This window comes from Dromaius novaehollandiae, chromosome 1 (assembly GCF_036370855.1).
Source record: "Dromaius novaehollandiae isolate bDroNov1 chromosome 1, bDroNov1.hap1, whole genome shotgun sequence".
Classification (NCBI taxonomy): domain Eukaryota; kingdom Metazoa; phylum Chordata; class Aves; order Casuariiformes; family Dromaiidae; genus Dromaius; species Dromaius novaehollandiae.
This window is the reverse complement of record NC_088098.1, coordinates 139,842,236-139,863,143: the sequence shown is the minus strand read 5'-3', so window position 1 is coordinate 139,863,143 and position 20,908 is coordinate 139,842,236. Positions and strand designations below refer to the sequence as shown.

The following is a 20,908-nucleotide window of genomic DNA, read 5'->3' as shown; positions in this document are numbered from 1 at the left end:
TTCTATGTAACTCTTAGTAGTAAAATGAAATGCACTTTTTAATTTTGTCAGTCTGATGTATCCTTTTGTAAAAATGTGTCTGCCAGATCTGTAATCTGAATTACGAACCAAAGTTTTTGTGCCATAACTACCCTGAGTATCATGGCTTGTGGGTTTCTCTTTCTTCAGAAAGATGGGGTTCTGTGGGAATCAGCTGTGAAAGTCAAAGTAAACTCTAAGGGAAGATATATACACCAGCTCTGCCTGCCCAGCTAACTGATTTTATCAGTACTGTGTTCTTGAATAGTATCAAGGCTAAAATGGTGGCTTATAAAGACACTTTTCAGTGGAGACCTCTAGGATCTCTTCCACTCTTTCTGCTAAGGCTCTTGTTGCAATGAAGCTGACTTAGACAGAAGCAGGTGCAGATCTCTCAAAAGCTTGCATGCACCCCTGCAAACAGGAAGGTCCTCAGGAATTTCTCAGCTTTTACGTTTGATTTGAAGTGTAGTTCTTTTGTATTTGGTTTGTCTAATTATCAGAAATCAATTGCCAACTCTGAGATTCAAAACCTCCCTGCACCAAAACGTTATTTGGACAGTCGTTCGTAGATCTTGTCTGCTTCCAGAAGACAGGAGACACCTCAGGTACTAAGTATTCTCGAGTAAGAGGCAATCATTAATGTAATCTTAAATTCACTTGAGACCAGCCTAGCTGACTGAATTCATAATCCAAACTTGGTAAGTTGTCACAGTGAAATATTTTTATGGGGCATAGGCAAACTGAGTTTATAACTACCAAAACATTCCAGATTCTGATGCTAGAAATATTGTAGTCTTCCTGTGTAACCATAGTCTTCCAGTCTGTAGTCTTCCTGTGTAACTTGTAACCAACTAATCCGTTTTTAAATACAGCAGGCTTACACAAGGTGCTTAATGGTGTTTAAAAACATACATTTTCCTACTAATATAAGAACATTTAATTGCCACATGTTTTCCAAATGAATTATTGCTAGTTCTCATTCTTACATTCTCACAAATGTTATTAATATGCGGTAGCAATAGAAACAGTAATTCAACAGAAGACACAGAGCATGTCTATACACCCAGCAGATTCACACTCTGCATTTTTGTCATTCATCTTCTCAGTTACTGGTTCAACTGTCAGTTTGGAGGAGTCAATGTCTGTTGACAGATTTTCTCATTGTGGCATTTAGTTATCATATCTGTCTGCAGGAGCAAACTTTGCACAGTATAGTGGTGTAGTTAATGAAATTCTGAGGCGTACTAATCCCTAACTATTGGTCTAAGTAGGTGCGTATTCAAAACGTAGTTGCCCTTTCAGAATGACGTTCACTGAAATTTAACTGTCTACAGGAATGATGTGCATCATGGACACACTACTCCGTTCTCCTTTTAGCTAATTGAAAGCTTGACTACATCTTCCAATACAATGTAGCAAAGTCCATCCGCATTATTACACTGCAAAAAATAGTATTATTACATGTGCTGTTCATCTTTAGGCCATAAGACATCGTTGAAGTCGGGATGTGGTGAAGCTAACATTTTTTTAATTTCAAATGTGCTTTCACACAGTGAAGTAAAGGAGTTAGTTAGTTATTAAGTAAATTGTTGATAGGCCAGAAATATAAGTCCAGTAGCCCCTTAAAATCTTTCCCCTCCAGTAAGCAGGAATCTTTGTCCTCACATGAGTCTAAAGCCACAAAGACCCCACCTTGTCCTCCTTGCATCACTTATGTACCAGAACAAAGGAATAACAAATTATTTACCATATCTGGGGTCTGAAAACCCTGTCTAAACAAGGATTAAAAGGTGCCATTTTAACAACTAAAACTGTAGTCTAGACAGAGTACAGTCCTCTTAACACATATTCACGAGGCATACTTCTTTAAAGTCTAGAGATAGCTGGCCTAGGTATAATGTAACATTTTTACTTTCAGCTCCTTTAAAACAGCTTGTTTAGGTTACACACATATGGACAAAACTTATCTTAGAGACTGTCATCTTAAGCGAGACTCCTTTGTCTTAAGTCTTGAAGGCCTCCATATCATTGATGTTCCCATGTAACTTTAGGGTTTTATGGTCCAAATATGTAAGTATGTGGATAAGTAGCTCATATCTAAGGTTTTGTTATTCTATTTCAAAGTTTTAGTGGCCATCAGAGGACATTCAATGAAAAAAACATAATCACAGAGCTTATTTCTTTAAAGTGGAGTGAAATAATCCACATTTCACATCTACTGATAAAAGCATACTGATATCTATACACCCAGGAACAAATTTTAAGTTGTACAGTAAAAGTAATTTGTAACATCCAGTTTTAGACATTTCATGTAAGTGCTCTGAATCACTCCCTGCAGATGTTTAACTCTCCACTTTTGAACTTCTAATTCTAAATCACACATAAATTTGATGAGTAAAAGCTTAAATTAACTGACCCTTACTGTAACATTTTATTGTTCATATTTATTTTAGCTGCATTTCTTCAGGTTTGTTGCTGCTTTTATTAGATGGCATTCTAATTGCTTTTAGGCAATTGGCTAGTAACCTGTGTGTTTGGAGACGCTTTGGCAATTGGATTACTTTCATCAAAAACTATGTTTAGTAGTTTTTTCCACACCATTTTACGTTATGATTTATCCAATAAACATATGATAATAAGTGAATCCAATAAACATATGATAATAAGTGAATCGGCATTAATTATCAACACTCCATGATTCAAATTATGCTGTAATAAAAATCCATCACTTTAGATGCCAATATCTCTCAGAAAATTACTTCTGGACTCATATGTATCATCCTAGATATTAGCCCTGAAGGTATATTGCTACTAATGAAGATAGATCTTTTGTTTGCTCTGAAAGAGTAATACAAAGCTTTGCAGCATAAAAAGAAAAACAGGCAGTTAGAGAAGCAAAATTCTTCACTGTTTCCTGATCCCCATTCATGTTGATCAGAAATCACAGCAGTAATATGCCTTACACACCATTTCCTTTATATTTCTGCAAGGTATAAATTTCTTACCTGTCACACAGAATTATTGATCTATTTCATTAATATTCTAAAAAATACTTGTATGTGAAACAATTTCAGCCCTCACTTCTCATTTAAGGAGCTGTATAGTGATTCAGAAGGTGACACAGTTCAATCTCATTTTGTGGTTCATGAAAACTAGAACAGGGAAAAAAGCATATTTAAATGTGTTTGGCAGAACACATATCTTTTCACCTTTATACTATAAAAGTATTACTCTCTAAACATTTTTGAACAAGGAATTTCTTGTTTTCATTATAATGGTAAACTTACACTGTATTGTTGACAGAGGGTTTTTTTTTTTTTGCTTCTTAAATGCTAGTCTCGTTCTGACAGACCCATTTATAATATGTGTGCTGATAATGAAAATTTCTTTATTTTGGCAAATCTTATTTCATCCTCTGGAGGGCACCTAAACACTTTTCTGAGGAAAAAAACAAGCAGCAGTTATAGAAACACACACAAGCTGTATGTCAGGAGTTCCCACGCATTTGCTCCTGTGCATGCTTTTGCTCTGCAATGACATGCTATGAAAGTTAATGAATTTTTTTCCTATTTTCTGCAAAGTGTGTGTGTGCACATAGGAAGCAGTTACATGTTCATGTGCTATCTGTGTACAAAGTTTCATTAGTTCAATCCAAGTCAATGCAAAACCCTCCACAGAAACTCTTCCTCTGACTTCAGGTAGGCTTAATCAGCGTATCTATCCTAAATCAATGCCCAGCCAAATTAAACTGTCTGTTTGTAGATATGATTAATCCAGATGTGTCTGCACCGAATGAGAGGTCTACATTGGTTGTTGCCTGAAGGTAGTACAAAGCAAGATGGCCACATGCTCCCTCATCCTCCATATCCACATCCTCCCATGTGTTGTCTCTGGCATTCAGAGGACTGTATTATGATCTGACTCAATTCTCTAAGCCAGCTGAAACTATCCACATTTTTTCTAGGTTAGTTTTCTCCCAGATTCTTAGCTGACCTGGCTGACAGAGGAGCTCCTTGAATGCTAGTGATGGCACAAGAAAGGAGCATGCAGCTGGGAGCAGGGAGGGCAAAGGTGGAAGCAGGACTGTTTTGCCCACTCGTGTAATTTTACCCAAAAGAGCCTCACAAATAGATGTCACACAAAGCATCCAGATTGCCCATCGCAAGAGAAAAAATGAACTGTGCCCCTCAGACAGTCCCTGTCCGGTTGCAGGTGACAGACTCACAACTAGCTTTTAGTCTCTTTGATACAGAGGGGTGACAAAAGCAGAATAACTTGGGATAACTGTTTCTTTGCTGTGTTCCCTAATGCTCCTTCCATTGTTTGTACTTCACAGCTCCTGCTCTGGATGTAGACTGGCAGAACAACACTACTTTTGCCTCCTGCAGCACTGACATGTGCATTCATGTATGCAGACTTGGCTGCGATCGTCCCGTTAAAACCTTTCAAGGACACACAGTAAGTTAAGTCTAAAATGTTAGTGGTAGAGTCATGACAGCATGTAACAATGGTGGCAGCTGATGTATTGAGCAGGGTATTCTAGCACCAAAGGTGTTATATCTCATTGCTTCCCTAAAACCATATTCTTTGGGAGTGACTCACGGCCTGTGAAAAGGGATAAACTGTTCTAAATCGGTTTAGGAGGCAAAACCTGCAGCCTGAACAATGACACTGTTCATATGTAGCATGAGCTGCAGACTGAAGGCACATTAATAAAAAAGATTTTGTTTTCTACTCTCTTAAATGCCTTTAATAAATGAGTGAATAAATAAGGACAGAACAATTTACTTCCATTGTTCAGTTTTAGAATCAATTTCATCTAATGAGATCCATTTAAGATGTATTTCACTCCTCTTCTCCCTTCTTCTTTAGTATTTAATGGCCGTCAAAGGCTAGTTTTTCTAGTTTTTATTCATGAGGAAACTGCTATGATATACTGACCTGTAAATTAGATGTTAACTCCCAGAGCTATGTGTCTCCCCACTGAGGAAAAAATTATACGTTTGGAAACCTTCAGCAAGTTTATGTGGTTAAACTGGTATTAAATTTGTATTTCCTAGCAGGTTGGTGCACATCCTCATCAACAGATTGATGGGTTTTATTATTATATGAAGTATACCATTTTGCATATGGGCCAAATTTTGACTTCAAATACGTGTGTGCCATTCCTTTTTACTATAGTTAAAACGTGTAAAATGGGTAAGGCAAAATGAAAATATTTCCAGTATTATTGTCACTATGACCCGGAGCCAGTTCATGCTTTTTAAAAAATAATCTTTCCCTGTTTATAAAATGCTTTTTTCCCTCCTGTTATTATATATGTCTGTCCCTCAAAAAAGCGGAGAAAACTTACTGACTATCTAGGGGATACACTAGACTTAGTTAATTACAAAGAGCTGGAAAACTGATGGAGAAAGAATCATAAACTACTTAATATTCCAAGCTGGATTTCCTTTCCACGTACTGCTCTCTTCAGAGATACCACAATTGTTGTAAAGCTGTAATATCGAGAACCTTAAACTGCACAAATAACTCCCTTCCCCCGGTATTTTCTATTGCAAATTTGTATCTCCTAGATCTACAGGATATTAACTTAGGAAATAGCTGAATTTTAAAAACAAGTTAGTGCTGCAGCATCAGTCAACCTGGTTTTAGGGTTTATTTAAATACTGGCATTTGAAGAAAGAGGGCATTACAGATTTTGTGCCAGAAAACACATCAGAAGACTGATTGTGTAAATCATCCACGAGCACAAACACAAAATGGTTACCATTCCTAAATGATACTTAAATAACACGATGTGGAAGCAGCACTGCTTTTCATCACCCATAAAGCAAGGACTGCAGTTTGTGCTTTCACTTGTTGCAGGCATAGACCTTGAGTGACCTCTGCTGGGTGCCCAGTACAGTACAAGTAACCTGAATGTTCACTTTATAAAATCACACTTTATTTCAGAACGAAGTTAATGCAATCAAATGGGACCCATCTGGCATGCTACTAGCATCTTGCTCCGATGATATGACATTAAAGGTAATTTAGTTTCCATTTCAGCTATTCAAAAAGTAAAAAGAAAAAGTTATCTCTGTTTTTTAGTCTTCTCCAGAATGCTACTACTGTATCAGTAAAACCCTGCACGAACAATAGCTTCATTTTGTCCCATATTTCTTAAAGGTGATGTGAAAAAATAAGACTGAGCATAGAGAAGCAGCCACTGGGAAAACCGAAGCATACTATCCAGATTAGTGTCAAGTGACTGATATGTCACTGTCACAGAATAGTCGTAGTTTAAAATGTATATATATGTGTATATATGCCTTTGCCTGCCTGTCAACAGAAGCTCTTTCCCTATGCTAAGCAGTCTATTCATTACACTTCGTAAAGAATATAAAGAATTTCCCCTTTGGAGTCTTTCTTCTGAAAGTACTTTATTGAAGCAGTCTGATTTTTTGAAAAGCCCTGGCATAAACAATGGGCCAGGACAGGTATATTCAAAGGTTGCATCAAGCTCACCAAATATCTGAATCGCTCTCTGATGATGCCTGTCTTTATCCATTCACTATATGAGAAGCCTAGGGCAGCTACACTGGTGATTCACATACCTCTGTTGGGTGCCTGAAGTTAAGTGGAATTAATCTGGGTTCTGGCACATACGTGGCATAGGCTGCTCTACCAGTATAACTGGGCTATTGTGCTTTACTAGCAAAGTATTACTAATAAAGGGAGAGTCTGGGCTGGCAAAACTACTTTTTACAATAGACTTTTTTCCAGCCCAAACTTTTCCCTTCAGTCTTGTCCTCCTTTCCCAACCCCATACAATGAAGGCTATGTCTACATAGCTGTATATTGTAACAGAAAGGCCCTCCTGCTGGACTGCAGAACAATGCCAACACAGCTATTGTTTTATACTATTTCCTCTGAGCAAAGCTAACATCCCAAGAAAGATTTGTTTTTGTGGATAGAATTATACCAGTAATACAGATTTCAGTGTTAATTAAGGCTCTCACCTCTTTCCACTGTGGATTGACACAGCTAAAATAATAGATGCTTATAGCATAAACACAGCATATGTATAAGAACTAAAATTCAGAGAGCAGCAAAACTTGTAAATGTACGTAAGACCTAAGTATACATCTGCATTATGAACATTTTCTGTTAATCTGTTCAGTCTTTTTCTGTCTTTGCCACATACCCACTGGGGTTTTAATCCCTCTGGATTCTAAATAGAGTATTCCAGATTATTCACAGAAATACAAAGTTACAGAAAGTAGGTCTAGAGGAGACTTGAAGGGAGCATCTCAGGACTATAGTATTCAGCAATAATACTCTGCTTAAACATCATGATCCAGTGGTAGTCTGTATTTTCTGGTGTCCAGTTCCGCACTATGTTTTTAAAACTGCTTTGGCTCAGCGTTGTTGGTAACAGTTCAAATTTCTGACCACCGAATTTGGCACAAGACCTAATGGTTTTCTGTCACTGGCCTAGCCTGTTTTTAAAAACCTTCAGTGATGGAGATTGCATATCCTCTTCAGGCAAATACTCTTCCTCTTCCATTTTCTTTGGAAGTCAGTCCTCTCTGTCTTCATTTTTTTCTCATTTTTGAAGTTCTTGATGTTTTCCTACAACTTGCTAGAACATGTTAACTGTTAGGCATAGAACATGCCTAAACTTTGTGTAACGTTTCCAAAAGTGGACTCAGGTATGCTGCTGAAAATTCAGCATAAGAGCACATCATTTCCCTCATCATGCAGATTTATAACTAGTGAGTTAAATTATTACTACGTTTTTGATATCTCTGTGAAACTGACTGACTGTAATTTTGGGTTATTTTCCCTGCTGTGAGAGATTAGCTTGTTCTTCTGGTTTTCTTAATTATCTGAAAAAAGACTTACTGTATTACCTGTCTTGTCTATTCAGCATATTCTTTGTCTCATACTAAAGTATTTAGCCATGCAACACTGCATAATTAGCAGATTTTGTTCCATCATCCATGCTGTTAAAAACATCAGGAAAACAAGTGGAGTTTTGGAGGAAAAGGAAAACCTGACATGAGAATTGACTGGCATAAGAGAAAACTCCTAAATTTCAAGCAGTCATAGGGACTCTATTCTCATTCTTTAAAATAACTGTTATTGCAATCTTTGACTTAACAAGTTAAATTTCTCTAAATAGAACATCTTCAGCTTCTGTGAAAATACAGGTATAGGCTATGGGCAGTATGACATCTAGTTCTTCTGATCTATTGAATAAATACTATTAAAAGTGTATCAGTTTACCCTAATGTGGTTACTCTAATATGCATGCATTATAGGTACCAAACTGCTGTGTTAATAAACTCAAATTAAGTTATGCATGTGTATCTAGATATTAAATGAAGAAATGTCAAGAATAACACATAAAGAGGTCAGAAATAATTTAGCTGAGAATAGATTAGTAACATTGCCATTTTTCTCCTTCGTAATTACTCTGACATAGATTTGGAGTATGAAGCAAGATACCTGTGTACATGATCTTCAGGCTCACAGCAAAGAGATTTATACTATCAAATGGAGTCCTACAGGACCAGGCACCAGCAATCCAAACTCCAACATTATGTTAGCAAGGTAAAAATACACCTCTTCCTCTTGCCTACCGAGAAAAAGGAGCGTCTTTCTGACATATAATTCTACGGTTATCGTGATGTCACTCTTCCTGCAAACAATTCCAGTAAGCCATCTGCAGATAATATTAAAAAGTGCCTGTGCTTACATATCGGGGGATAGATACAAAAGGAAGGAAAACATATTCGGAAAAAGAAGAAGAAAAAGAAAGAAATTTGAGTCATGATATTTAATTTTTCGGCTATCTCAATAAAAAGATGGTAAATTTGACATTGTATCTTCACATTTGGCAGCGGGCTTTTATAAATGAATATATTTAATGAGACAGATGGCAGCCTATTAAACCATTTGGAGTGTGTTCTAACAAGGGTCATGCAGCTCACCTGTGCCTATACTGACAATTTATACAGCCTTATTAACTAACAGAGGAAAAGCTTGGATACTTTTTAAACTTCCACTTAAAAATTCATTCAGAATTCTTCTTTGAGTTTAGGAAATATGTTTTCTTGTAGGAATGCCAATTGATGGTAGTACCACTGGATTAACAAATCAGTTTGTGATATCTTCAGTTCAGGAAAGAATTGTATCTAATTTGATTAATTTATTTTGCCCTCTGTCTGGGAGAGCACAGGACAAGGGATAGGGAAGAACTTTGCTTTCTTGGGGTTGTTCTTCTATTATGGTTATTTTTAATACCAATTACTTCCCTTGTCTTTCCTTAAGACCACAGTTTGGGATTTAAACAGATTGGAGCAAAAACATCACTGAAAGAAAGTGAAAAGAACTGCAATTCTAGAGAATTATATACAGTTAATTCATTAGATGATACTAATCCATTAGGAATAAGAGTTCTCTGAACAGTCTATCCTGTTAATGATAATATATTTTCAACTTCCTCAATAATAGCAGGTAGAATCTCAAAAAGAGAGAGCTGGCCCTGTTTGGGATAGTGATCTGATCCTATGTACAACATCCCTAGTTGAACTCAAGGGTCCACATACAAGAATTCAGTTCTGTAGATATTGTTCCTGCCATTAAGAAAGTAAAAGCTCTAGTGAACATTAGTCTTTCTGTTTGAAACTACCTCCTGCTTAGCCAAAAAAAAAAAATCTGTAGCGTTCTCTTCAAATATTTACAATATCAAACTACAAATTGATTAATACCCAAGTTAAGACATGCTTGTGTTTGAATGCTTCTTGCAGTGCTTCATTTGATTCCACTGTTCGGCTTTGGGACGTTGACCGAGGAGTCTGTATTCATACGTTAACAAAACATCAAGAGCCTGTCTACAGTGTAGCTTTTAGTCCTGATGGAAAATATCTAGCCAGTGGATCCTTTGACAAATGTGTCCATATATGGAATACTCAGGTACTTTTTTGATTTGTGTAAAACACATCTGTTTTAGATGACACGTTAGTAGCAAAAACTGAAATGGAAAATATAGGTACCTCTGTAGACTGTGCCCTGCCAGCCAAGGTGAACCTGATTGTACTGACTGATACAAATCCCAGCATAACAGTTGAGTCACTCAGGGGAATGAGGTGACTGTCCAGAACATTTCTGCTAAGGCTTCTTTGTAGGCTAAAACAATAGCGTACATGGAAATAGGTACATCACACTGTGCTGTCAGCTTTGTGAGGTAAAGGCATGGGTAGATTCTTAGAAATAAGTGATAACATATTCAATAACAAACTTAGTTTGGTTGTGAGTCAGATGCACCTGACTTATAGTGTGTGGTGAAGAGATGATAGATACAAAGGGTGAACAGTTTGGGGATACTCTGGAGAAAAGTGGGATAATTGGAGTTTTTTCCTCCCAGCCCCAGGAAGCTCTTTGCACTCATGCCTTAGGACCTAAGCCCTGGAAGCAAGCTGAAAGAGCTGATCTCTGCTTTCATGTCCACTCAGTTCTTTTCTTCTAAGAGAGTATTCTGTATATGATCTGTACAGGCTTAGAAACTGTGGAAATACTCCTGTCAGTTAGGTTTTTCTGGGCATGGAGATGCCAAATGTGTGAGAAGGTTATGCATAGAGATGTATACTGCATGAAGAATTGAGGGAAGTCCCAGGCCCCCTCATAGTGGTGGCAGAACTGTCATCAGTGCCCACAGTTCCACAGGCAGTTACGGACACTGCTGCCTCACAGCCTGAATAAACAGCAAACTTTATAGAGACAACCACCTCAGCCTAACTCCCTAGCCCTTTGCTATTACAGAGTTGACAAAAAGAAATGTTCAAGACACCTGTTGTGAACTGCTTTCTGGAGGACCCTGTTTCTCTTCATTATCAAAGACCAGTCTCCTAACTTCAGCACCTTCACGAGATGACTGTAGTTAGGCGATGTGAATAGCTCCTCCTCACCACCACTCTCTTCTCTTAATATATTGCCACACTGCAGAGAAAAAAAGGAATCTCTGTGTCAAACGTTTGCATGCTGTTTTGCTTTGTAGAGTGGAACTCTAGTACATAGCTACAGAGGCACCGGAGGCATCTTTGAAGTCTGCTGGAATGCTAGAGGAGACAAAGTGGGAGCAAGCGCATCAGATGGATCGGTAGGAATCTGCATACACTGCGAATGTTGGGTGGAAATTACTCTTCTGGAAAGTGTCAACAAAAACACACATGCCTTACTGCCTGCTCTGGGCAGAGGTCAAGGTGTAGACAACTCAGGACAGAAATAAGTAGAGCTATGGAGCTATTAAAAGTGCCTCCTCTTTTGAAAGGTTTTGAATATTAGGAGGTGGTGGTGTTATTCAAAATGAAGAATGCTTGTGGAATAGGTGAATATTGCTGAAGATAGGGAAGACTTTTAAATACATATTTGATAAGAACAGTAGCATTTTTTCTATCATTACTTATGTTGTCTGTCAAAATTTAACAGAAGTCACAGCAGTCAACTGTCTAATCAATAGTTGTCTTGGGGCTAAGTTTTATCTTGCAGAAGAAATTTACCCTTAAATAGTACCTAAAGGAGGAAATTTTCAGCAGGATGTGCAAAGACTTCATCACGTGGTAAAGGAGAAATATTGCCTTGGAGATACCGATAATTAATTACTATCTTTGCTGTTAATGTTACTTTATAAAAATTTCAATTATAGCATGAGCAGCTTGTGAAGGACATACAGATGTTATAACGCACTCTGTAGCTTTTTTAAATAACTCTTCTTCATGGTTGGCTGTCATAGCTGTGCTCTAGAGCAGTATTTTTCAAGTTTTTAACCATGGGAGCACCAGGACGTGATTCAGCTGCCTGAGCTTAGTTGTCATGCCATTTGAGATAGTGTCTACTTCCATTTCAGAAATACATTCATTTGGAGCAGTTCTTGGAAGCCATGCATGGCACTATGTTTAGGCAACTGAATAGAGCCTGTAAGCTTATCTGGGATGTGCAGTGTCACAGAAATGTTTTTAATCTAGTGAAAGCTCAGCAAAATGTTTAATACATGGTTTTCACTTGTTTCCTCCCATACGGTTTTTCTTGCTTGTGTACATGAAAACAGGTACTTTAGAGAGACTGATGTGAACCTTGGGAGTACGACAGGCCATTTTTTCAGCTGCTGGCTGATCAGCCTTTGTGCTGGGCCATATATACATATGAATTCCAAATAATCTTCAGAAATGGTTCTTAATCCTGAGTCTTTTCTCTCTAGGTTTGTGTTCTAGATCTGCGGAAGTAAAAGTGAAATGTTTTAGAAGAAATTTCAAATGGACCAGCAGTGAATGTGTGGGGAGAAGCACTCTTCAAAACTATTCTTAACAGCTCTAGAACTCTACGAACTTGAACAAAGTTAGAGTGTACCGTGAAACCAACTCTCCCTGGCCACAGATGTCTAGTATTTTGTCCGTAACCTTCATCAAGGAGTAAAAACACAGTAACTTCAGAGGGGGAGGGAATGGTTTCCACCTGGAACATTCAGCCTTGGAAGCATGAAGCCACCAGCTAGGCATTGCACTGTTTGGTTTGCGTCTGAGAACTTGCTCTGATGGCTGGGAAAAAAAAGCTGTGCCAAAAAAAATTAATAAACAAAAAAAAGAAAAATGCTGTGATAAACCAAAAGGGAAAAAAAATCCTCCTCCATGCGGTGTTGTATTTTTTCCTTTCAATTTGGACACTACAGTTGCTCTCCCAAAGGACGTTCAAAGACCAGTTTGTACTGATGAAATGCTCAACTTTGTAATCACAACACTTTCTATTTTCTAGACTACTTTTTTTGTTCAGTGGTTTTTCTATCAGCTGGAATATTATAGCCTGGAGGATCTCAGGCTTAGGATGAAGCTTTTGTTTTCCTTTTATTTCTCCCTTCCACTCCCAACTTCTCCTTCCTTTTTTTTCCCCTTCTCTTTCTTCTTACCCTTTTTTTCTTTTTTCCCTATATACCCATAGTAGATGCAGCCAGGTGGACATGACAATGAAAATTTTTGACAGACTGCTTCTCCTCTCTTCTCTCTCTCTCTTTTTCTTCCTTTCTCTCCGTTTAAAAGAAAAAAAAAATCCTCCATGCTTCAGATCTTAGCGTCTCAAGGGCACTTTCAGCAAATTGTGTAATAAGTGCTTTATATAAGAATGCAGTGCTGGGGAAGATTTTTACAGGAGAAAGATGACTTTTAACAGAAAGAACCCAGTGTATTTTTGGAAAAAAATATTTTTTATGTTAAACACAGTTTTAAAAGCCTAAAGTGGCCACCAAATGTAGACCAGTTGTGTAATTCAAGTAAAAAGAATGACACAAACAGAGTCCAAGGAACATGAAAGGTGCAGTATCCTTTTTCTCTTCTCTCTCAGAAAGTGCTGTAAGAAAAAATGCCATTTGATGCAAAACATGCCATTCATTTATTGAGAGTCCTCTTCCAGCAGCCAGACATTTATATAGACTAATTTCAAATTTGTGGCTGTTTGATGATGTACACTAATTAAAAGAAATCCGTAAGTTTTGAGACTATACATTTATCCTCAGTAATAAAGGAAAACATTGTATATTCCCTTTCCTCTATAAACAGTTCGAAGTTCATGTAGACTGTGGCTTTGGCTGCCACTGGTCATGCTGAGCAATGCTGACCTCCACTCTTCATCCCATTCAGCTGTTTCTAACCCAGTAAGTCAGTGGGATTTTATCACTGACTTAATGGGACCAGTTGGACCAAGATATATTGACTGTGCTTATCATTGTTGATGAATGGACTCTTGCCAAGCTCCTGTCCATCCATGATGAGCACACACCTAAAATAGGATCTTCCATTGCATCTGGCAGCATGTCGTGCGGCTGGCACCCTCAGCTGCACATTCTCGTGCTCTGAAGAAAGCTCTGGGTCTGCACTTGGAGGTTCACTGCCTGTCCAGACACATTTAGTTTAGAGCACCTCTTTAGTGCGGTGCTTGGAAGACAACATAGATCTCTACAGTAGGTGAGGACATGATAAATGATATATAAATTATTTCTCAACGTATATACCACTATAAAGTTATAGTGGGTGAAATGATCAGAATGACAATAAAGACTTTCTAAGTACCACTTCTCCAGTTTGGACATGATTTCCTTACTGCAAGTTTAAGACATTTGTAATGATGCCTTCTGAAGATTTCTTTACTGTAAGAGCAAATGATGGAAGCAAAAAAGGCATATTATAAGCAAGCTGTAGGCAGAGTTTATTGACAGCGCTGTAAACCGTAGGGCAGACGCGAGGTGGTGGCCATTATTTAGACAAGTCCTCAGAGTTATCTGAGTCAAACTGGTATCTGCTCCAGCTCGCAGGCTAGGTTAGCATTTGTAGTGTGCAGAACAGCAAGCCAACAGAAAACCCCTTAAAATCACATAGCACAAAGGCTGCGATTTCTGTAACACAGAATCTTCCCTTTGATTTGACCCCAGCTGCTGAAGTGGTGATTTGATCTGAGCAGAAACCAAACCAGGCCCATAATGTTGAAACGGTGGTGCAAAACCTGCCAAGCATCTTGGCATCGTGGAGTTCATACTACATTTTTTTTTTTTCTCCTTTGATTTCCTCTCTTTACACTTGTATCTGTACAATATCTTAGCCTTTTCAGTGGAACTAGCCACTGCCAGCTTCAGCCTTTTTTCTTCAGGATAACTGCTAAAAGGCTTACTTAGTCCTGAGGTGAAAACATTTATGTGGGATTTGGATTATTAATTACAGTTAGGCTAATTTATAATTTATATCAAAGAATTGGACACTGGAAGGTATCAAGGATTATTTTTGGTGTTAAATGTGTCTATGTGTTGTTTTTAGTTTTCTGCTCCAAGAGCATGACTGTAGATGATCACGTGACAGTTTTGCACTGTTTTATAATAACCACGTGTAGCTACTAATTTAAAGTCACTACCTAAAAAAAGAGTACTTATTAGAAGAGAGACTTGAATTTGAATACAAAGGTTTAATGTGGTTTTATAAAGCACAGTTGAGTTGATGATTTGATTACAATCATTGCATGTAGATGGTTCACTTCCTAACTTGTACAGGAGTTTGGGATTGTGTTTCTGAGAAAAACAAGCAAAATCTCCCTTTCCGCAGATAGTGGAAGACAGGCTGGATGGGGCGCTGCTTTTCAGTCTGCCCCTTGCGTGACGCTTGAATAGCAAACCTCAGGACTCAAAGAGAGCAGGTTGCTCCATCTGAGTTCAGCTGTGCCATGTGGCTGTCTGCTTATAGAGCCCAGGTTTTGTAATTTTTCCAAGAATAGCTACTGTAGATAAGTCCGCAGTGTTGAAGATGTGTGTTTCTTTTTTTTCTTATTAGCTTGTTAACTTCTCAGTGAGAACACCACCTTTCCTCTACCAGTCTACATGGAGGTAAGAAGCCACAAGAAATGCAATTTCAAAATGAGTTGGTTTACAGTGCCTACCGGTGAGAGAGGCTGCCATGCCAGTGAAGAATTCCCTATACAGACCATCAGATTTGAAAGCAGCATTTGCAAAAAGCTGAGAAAATTCACCTTTCTTCCCCTCCTCCAGCCTCTAAAGTGGGAAAATCCCCAAAGGTATTGTAGTAGATAGTCTTCGGGTAAAATGAGAGCAGCTAATGAGATGAAGGAAAGCAAAAGCTGTGATTGCAAAGGCTAGTTTTAGGCAGGTGGGCTTGTTTCTCCAGGCCATGGGCGATGGGGAGAGAGAGAAGCTCTGCCAGGGCTTAGTTGAAACTGGAGATCGAAGCCTGGATGTTCAGAATTGCCCTCATGAGAGCTTGCATTTTTCTGCATTTCTGCAGTGGTGTCCCTAGGCTAGCGTTACTTTTTATGACTGCCTCTAGGGGACAGAATAGCATGAAGCGACAGGCTGGTGGACTTGAGCAATTTTTTCACACGCTATTTTGATAATTTTATTTGTAGTTCTTACCAGTGGAAGAGAAATTGAAAAAAAACCTGAGAGACCAAACTGAATTGCAAAACCATCAAGGGGCTTACTGGAATTTTATCTTTGCTGGCTGTCTGGAACTGGCCTTGAAGTGAAAAAAACAGTTTCTGAAAAAACACTCAGCTCCATGGGTTAGAAGGATACTGAATCTTTTATGTAGAAAACACTGGGTCCCTTATGGGGCACTAAAGGGCCTGACTTACAGGGTTACACACACATTAACCCCATGCTACATCTTAGAAATTTCCTTTTAATTTGTTTAAAAAGAGAAAAAATAGCTAATTTTAGAGCCAAGTGAAGTGCACTTTGTCAAATGTAAGGGTCTGCTTTGTTTTTGGGTTTCTTTTTTTCTTTTTTTCTTTTTAATTTTTCCTCCTTTTTTCCTCCTTTTACCTTTTAAAAAGAAAAATGTGGTTCTTTGTCAATAGCAGAAATGTTCTTTCAGCCACTCACTGAAATTCTGAATTCTGGCTTCTGCAGTTTTTATTGTCTGTGTCAGACTTGCAGCCAGACTTGGTTCTCATTTCAGCATTTCCCAGGTTCTGTTGAAACAACATCAACCCCTTATTTTGTTTCTCCCCCACCCACACTTTCTTCAAATTCACCTTGTGTATTGTAGCTCATTTGTTTTAAGGAGAGAATCAACAGATCATATTCAGTGTCTTGAATAAATTGCTATATTTTGATATTAGAGAACTCTGCGCGTGTTGTTCCTTATTCTTTCTTGACTATTTTGCATTCTGCGTTTAAGAGTTGAAGGGGGGATTAAATTTTCCACACATTTATTGTTCAGTTTTACTTTTGCCAAATGAGTCATTTATTGGAAATCCCTCATTTTAAAGGGAGCAAAAACATGAATTACTAAACATTGACAGCTAGTAAGGAACCACCTTCAGTAAGACTGGGTTAAAGTACTTTAAAAAGAAAGTTATCTCAAAAGGAAGTTTCTCCAGATAAAAGAAATTTGTCTCTAAGCTGATCTAGATAAATTGTTAATTCTTCCTCAAGCTATCACAGCCTTGCATTCAATGAGCTGCTTGCGCAGTTTATCATAATGCAGGAGAGTGCATGTGCTTCGCTCTACACACCAGGGGAGGTTTTTAAAGGACATTACAATGTTCCAGCTCATGCAATGGGGTTATAGGTCATCTTCCTTTCAGCTGTAACTGGAAGGGTTTAGAAAAGAGGGATACCCCGTCCCCCAGCATTACCAATACACTGGAGCAAGGGAAGTGGGATTCCTGCCATCGCCCTCTTGAATTGGAGCGTCCATGGTCACCCTCTAATAGCTCCTCCATCCTGCTGGGGCCTCACGACACTAATAGTTCACAGATATAATGGTTATTTTTTATTCCATAAAATAGCACCCACTACTTTATGGGGTGTCAACGTGAAAGTGTGGGATTTTTGTTTTGTGCTAGTGTAACACTAAGCCAATTCATCTAAGCCAAGGCTAAAAGATTGTCAGCAGCCTTCAAAAGGAGCTACCAGCCAGATCAACACAGGGTCTTACGTGTCACATCATCTGACTTTTAGATATTTAAGGACCTAGAGCTTATGCTGATGATTTGCACAGTATCACCTCATCCAATACTCAAAAAAGAGAAAATACTTCTTTTTGTGCAGTTTTTCACAGTCCACACTATCAAATTCACAGGATATTAATATACAATTAATTCCCTGTAATTGTATTATTTTAAAGCAATAGGACAGATATTTTTATTCACCTCTCACAAGACTACTAACCACCAGCAATCTTCATAACAGTTCCTCAAAATAAAGAATGTGAGAGCTAGGGAGAAAGGAGATAGCTATCATGGGTCTAAAGCTTTAATAGATAGCACTACATAAAAGCTGTGACTTTACCCACTCCTTAAGTCAATGCTATACTATAATTCCACTTTTACTCACATCATTTCCAACTATATTTCAAGAAAATGTAATACTGTCAAACTAACACTGTAATTTAGTTCTCATTTGTTTATCCTATAAATATTTACTTACCCTGTAAACCATTTGACAAGTAGCAGTTGAAGTATTGAGCAATCCTAAATGCCTTGCTTCTTGCTCCTGTCAGAGTGCAATCCAATAAAAGGATATTTGTTATAGCTATTCTGTGAAGATGTATCGCAGCACCTCACTCAAAACCACTTATTTCCTTGCCATCTTTCTATGGATCATTTTCCATAAAGGGAAAGATAAGTGACATCTCTTAAGAGTGCATGCAACTTCATATCTAAGCCCCATGCTCTGAAAAGCATTTTTTTAAAGCTTTGAAGTCTCTTAAGTGAAGAAATGACTCATTTGGCAGGGGATTTATCATCCTTGCTGACTCTTTTCCCAACAGGAAGGAAGATCTTTGCTTCCTTGGAGATAGTTTTTTTCTACTTCCTTTGGAATATATTCACAAAACAAAAAGAATACAAAACGTAATAAGCACAGGAAAACAGATATATCCTCTTTTCCTGCTGCAAGATCTAACATCTTTTACCCTCATAGAAGAACTCTTGACTTCAGTGTGTAAAACACTACTGCCTACTTCAATACAAAGGATCAGGAAAAAGATTCTACTCATTTGTTTCCAAGTCTTTACCATTAAAAACTGGGACAAAATTGGCCTCCTAGCCCTTCATTAGAGTAATTCATTACAGTAAGAAATGCACAACAAATGAAATGGATTTAGTTGAGAAGTCCTGACATCCTGGAGTCCTAAAACTCAAAATTATTTCTCTAGGCTTCCAATTGACTTCTCTAAAAGTCAATGGAGTCAACAGAAAACTACACCCCAACACATTGGGTTGCAGTTCCTGAAAGAATTGTCTATAGTTTCTTAGAGGACTGGACATAAAGGTCAAACCCTTGGAGGGATTTTTTGAGACTTCTGCAATCCTCACAGCCATGGTGTCCTGACAGAGTGACTGAAAGAGGTTTTGAGTCATTGCAGAAAATGCCTTCAGTTACTACATTTAAGGTAGATGGATTCATAGTCTCTCGAGAACACCAGAAGTCCAAATGGAAATGTCAGCAGTGTGATGTTACTACTATTGTGGAGGCTTGCTGGATTCTTTTCTGGAGGCTACTTTGGGGAAAATCTTGAGAAATTTGTCCAATAAGATCACCACATCTAATTATCCACCCACGGCCTTCCTTCAAAACAGATGACACAGACAGAGCGCCTCCGGGTCAGTCAGCCCACAGAGACACACAGCTACAGACAGAAGCTCCTTTTGTTCATATCCACATTAAAGGTCCACGTCTCATGACTTAGACAGGGAACACAGACCAGAGCATTTAAAAACCAAATCTTTCCAATATACCAGCTTCTTGAATGGCAGTCCTACTGTTTCAGTATAGAGATATTTCTGAAGATGGGCATAAGGCCTATAAAAGTCTTTTCACAGACAAGAAACATCAGATCATGACAAAGAAAATCCTAGATCTCCTACACAGATGATTGAATTAAAAAAAAACTGATACCAAAAAAATGCTCTGGACTCTCTGCCAGGGTCTGCAAAAGATACGTAGATCCAGCTATATATCTGCAGAGGCAAATCTGGAAAACTAAGCTGTTGTTGGTATTGGAATAATCACCATCGCTCCTCACTGCAGAAATTCCCCAAGACCTCCTGAGACTGGTGAAGCTAACAGAAGATTAACTGCATACATCACTGATGACTTGCGACCAACAAAAAATCACTCCTATTAATACAAAAGACTAACCTTCAGCCTGTTTTTATTTTTGCAATGTCAAGCAAGCTAATAAAAATGACCAGAGCTCTGACAGGGAGAGAGGGACTATTCTATGCTCATTCCTAAGCAGAGAATTTCTCCTGCAGCTTTCCTAGGAAATTGCATTCTGAACTTTCTTTACATAAAACTAACCTGTAAAAAAAGGCTCTGATCCATATCTAGAGCCAGTCCTCTGGGATAAACCTATTCCAACACAAACCGAACTCACAGAGGCACCTCTGGCAGAAAAGAAAAAAAAAATTCATCTTATTGCCAAATAACCATTCCTTTCTGAACAACAAAAGGCTTGATGCCTTTGATGGGAAGATGATCTGACCAGTTTCCAAAACGTAATTTCTAAAAGAGAATGAAAAACACTGATTTCTGCGCTACTACTTTAGCCAAAGCCTCAGTAGTGTCTTTCCCCTTGCTATGCCCTGTATGTCTTGGGCTGGAGAGACTTCATTGTCCAGCATGAACTGCTTGTCTGAATCCTTCTCTAAGACATGCTGAGCCTTTGGACTGCTTCTTCTGAGCAAATATCCTGCAGTAGCCTCTTAAAGGCCATAGAGTAGATTATTGGTTGAGCTGGTTGAAAATGTTTGAACAAACCAAATAGTTGCCATTGGAAAATGACCCTGAAAAAAATGCTGAGGAAACAAAGAATTAATGAGAAAATGTTGCCGGGGTGTGTGCGTGTGTTTGTTTGTTAGTGAAATGGATATTCAAAATTTTATTTGAGTTTTGGTAAACAAATTCAAGTTTTGGTAAATAAAAAGTTTATCATTTTAGTTGTGTCTTCTGCAGTGGTGGTGGTGGTGGTTTAATAAAAAGCATTAACATTTGGGGGAGAACCATCAGAACAGTTATAAAACCAAAAAATATAATTTTTAATTCACCCTTCTGCAGAAACTATAAAGTTACGGTATTAAAAATGGAGATGTGCACAGGAGTGTGTATGTTTCTGTGTATGTATTTACTTTTTTAAGGGTTGTTTGTTTGCGTATTGGGCCTGAATATTCATCAGTTTATTTCACAAATCTCTAAAAAAACAGAACAAGAAGCAAGTCCTACCATTTTCTAGCCATAATTAGTGTCTCACTTGGATAAGATTAGTCCATTTACTAAGGATCTAAATAGTGATATCTTGATAGAATAGGTTAAAGTAATACATAGCATTTTTGTCTCCCAGTA

General features: G+C 38.1%; 1 protein-coding gene across 25 annotated transcripts in view; it reads left to right on the top strand.

Annotated features, from left to right (window-relative positions):
- The window catches only part of TBL1X (transducin beta like 1 X-linked), a 205,618-nt gene extending 188,937 nt beyond the window's left edge, over nucleotides 1–16,681 (top strand). For all 25 annotated transcript variants that reach the window (XM_064500556.1, XM_064500668.1, XM_064500673.1 and 22 more), the window contains 6 exons: nucleotides 4,358–4,479; nucleotides 5,977–6,051; nucleotides 8,495–8,622; nucleotides 9,822–9,987; nucleotides 11,069–11,170; nucleotides 12,269–16,681. In XM_064500556.1, coding sequence (XP_064356626.1) covers nucleotides 4,358–4,479; nucleotides 5,977–6,051; nucleotides 8,495–8,622; nucleotides 9,822–9,987; nucleotides 11,069–11,170; nucleotides 12,269–12,295 — 620 coding nt within the window. In that variant the 3' untranslated portion in view covers nucleotides 12,296–16,681. The remainder of the gene's footprint in view (nucleotides 1–4,357; nucleotides 4,480–5,976; nucleotides 6,052–8,494; nucleotides 8,623–9,821; nucleotides 9,988–11,068; nucleotides 11,171–12,268) is intronic.
- Nucleotides 16,682–20,908: the final 4,227 nt, after the last annotated feature.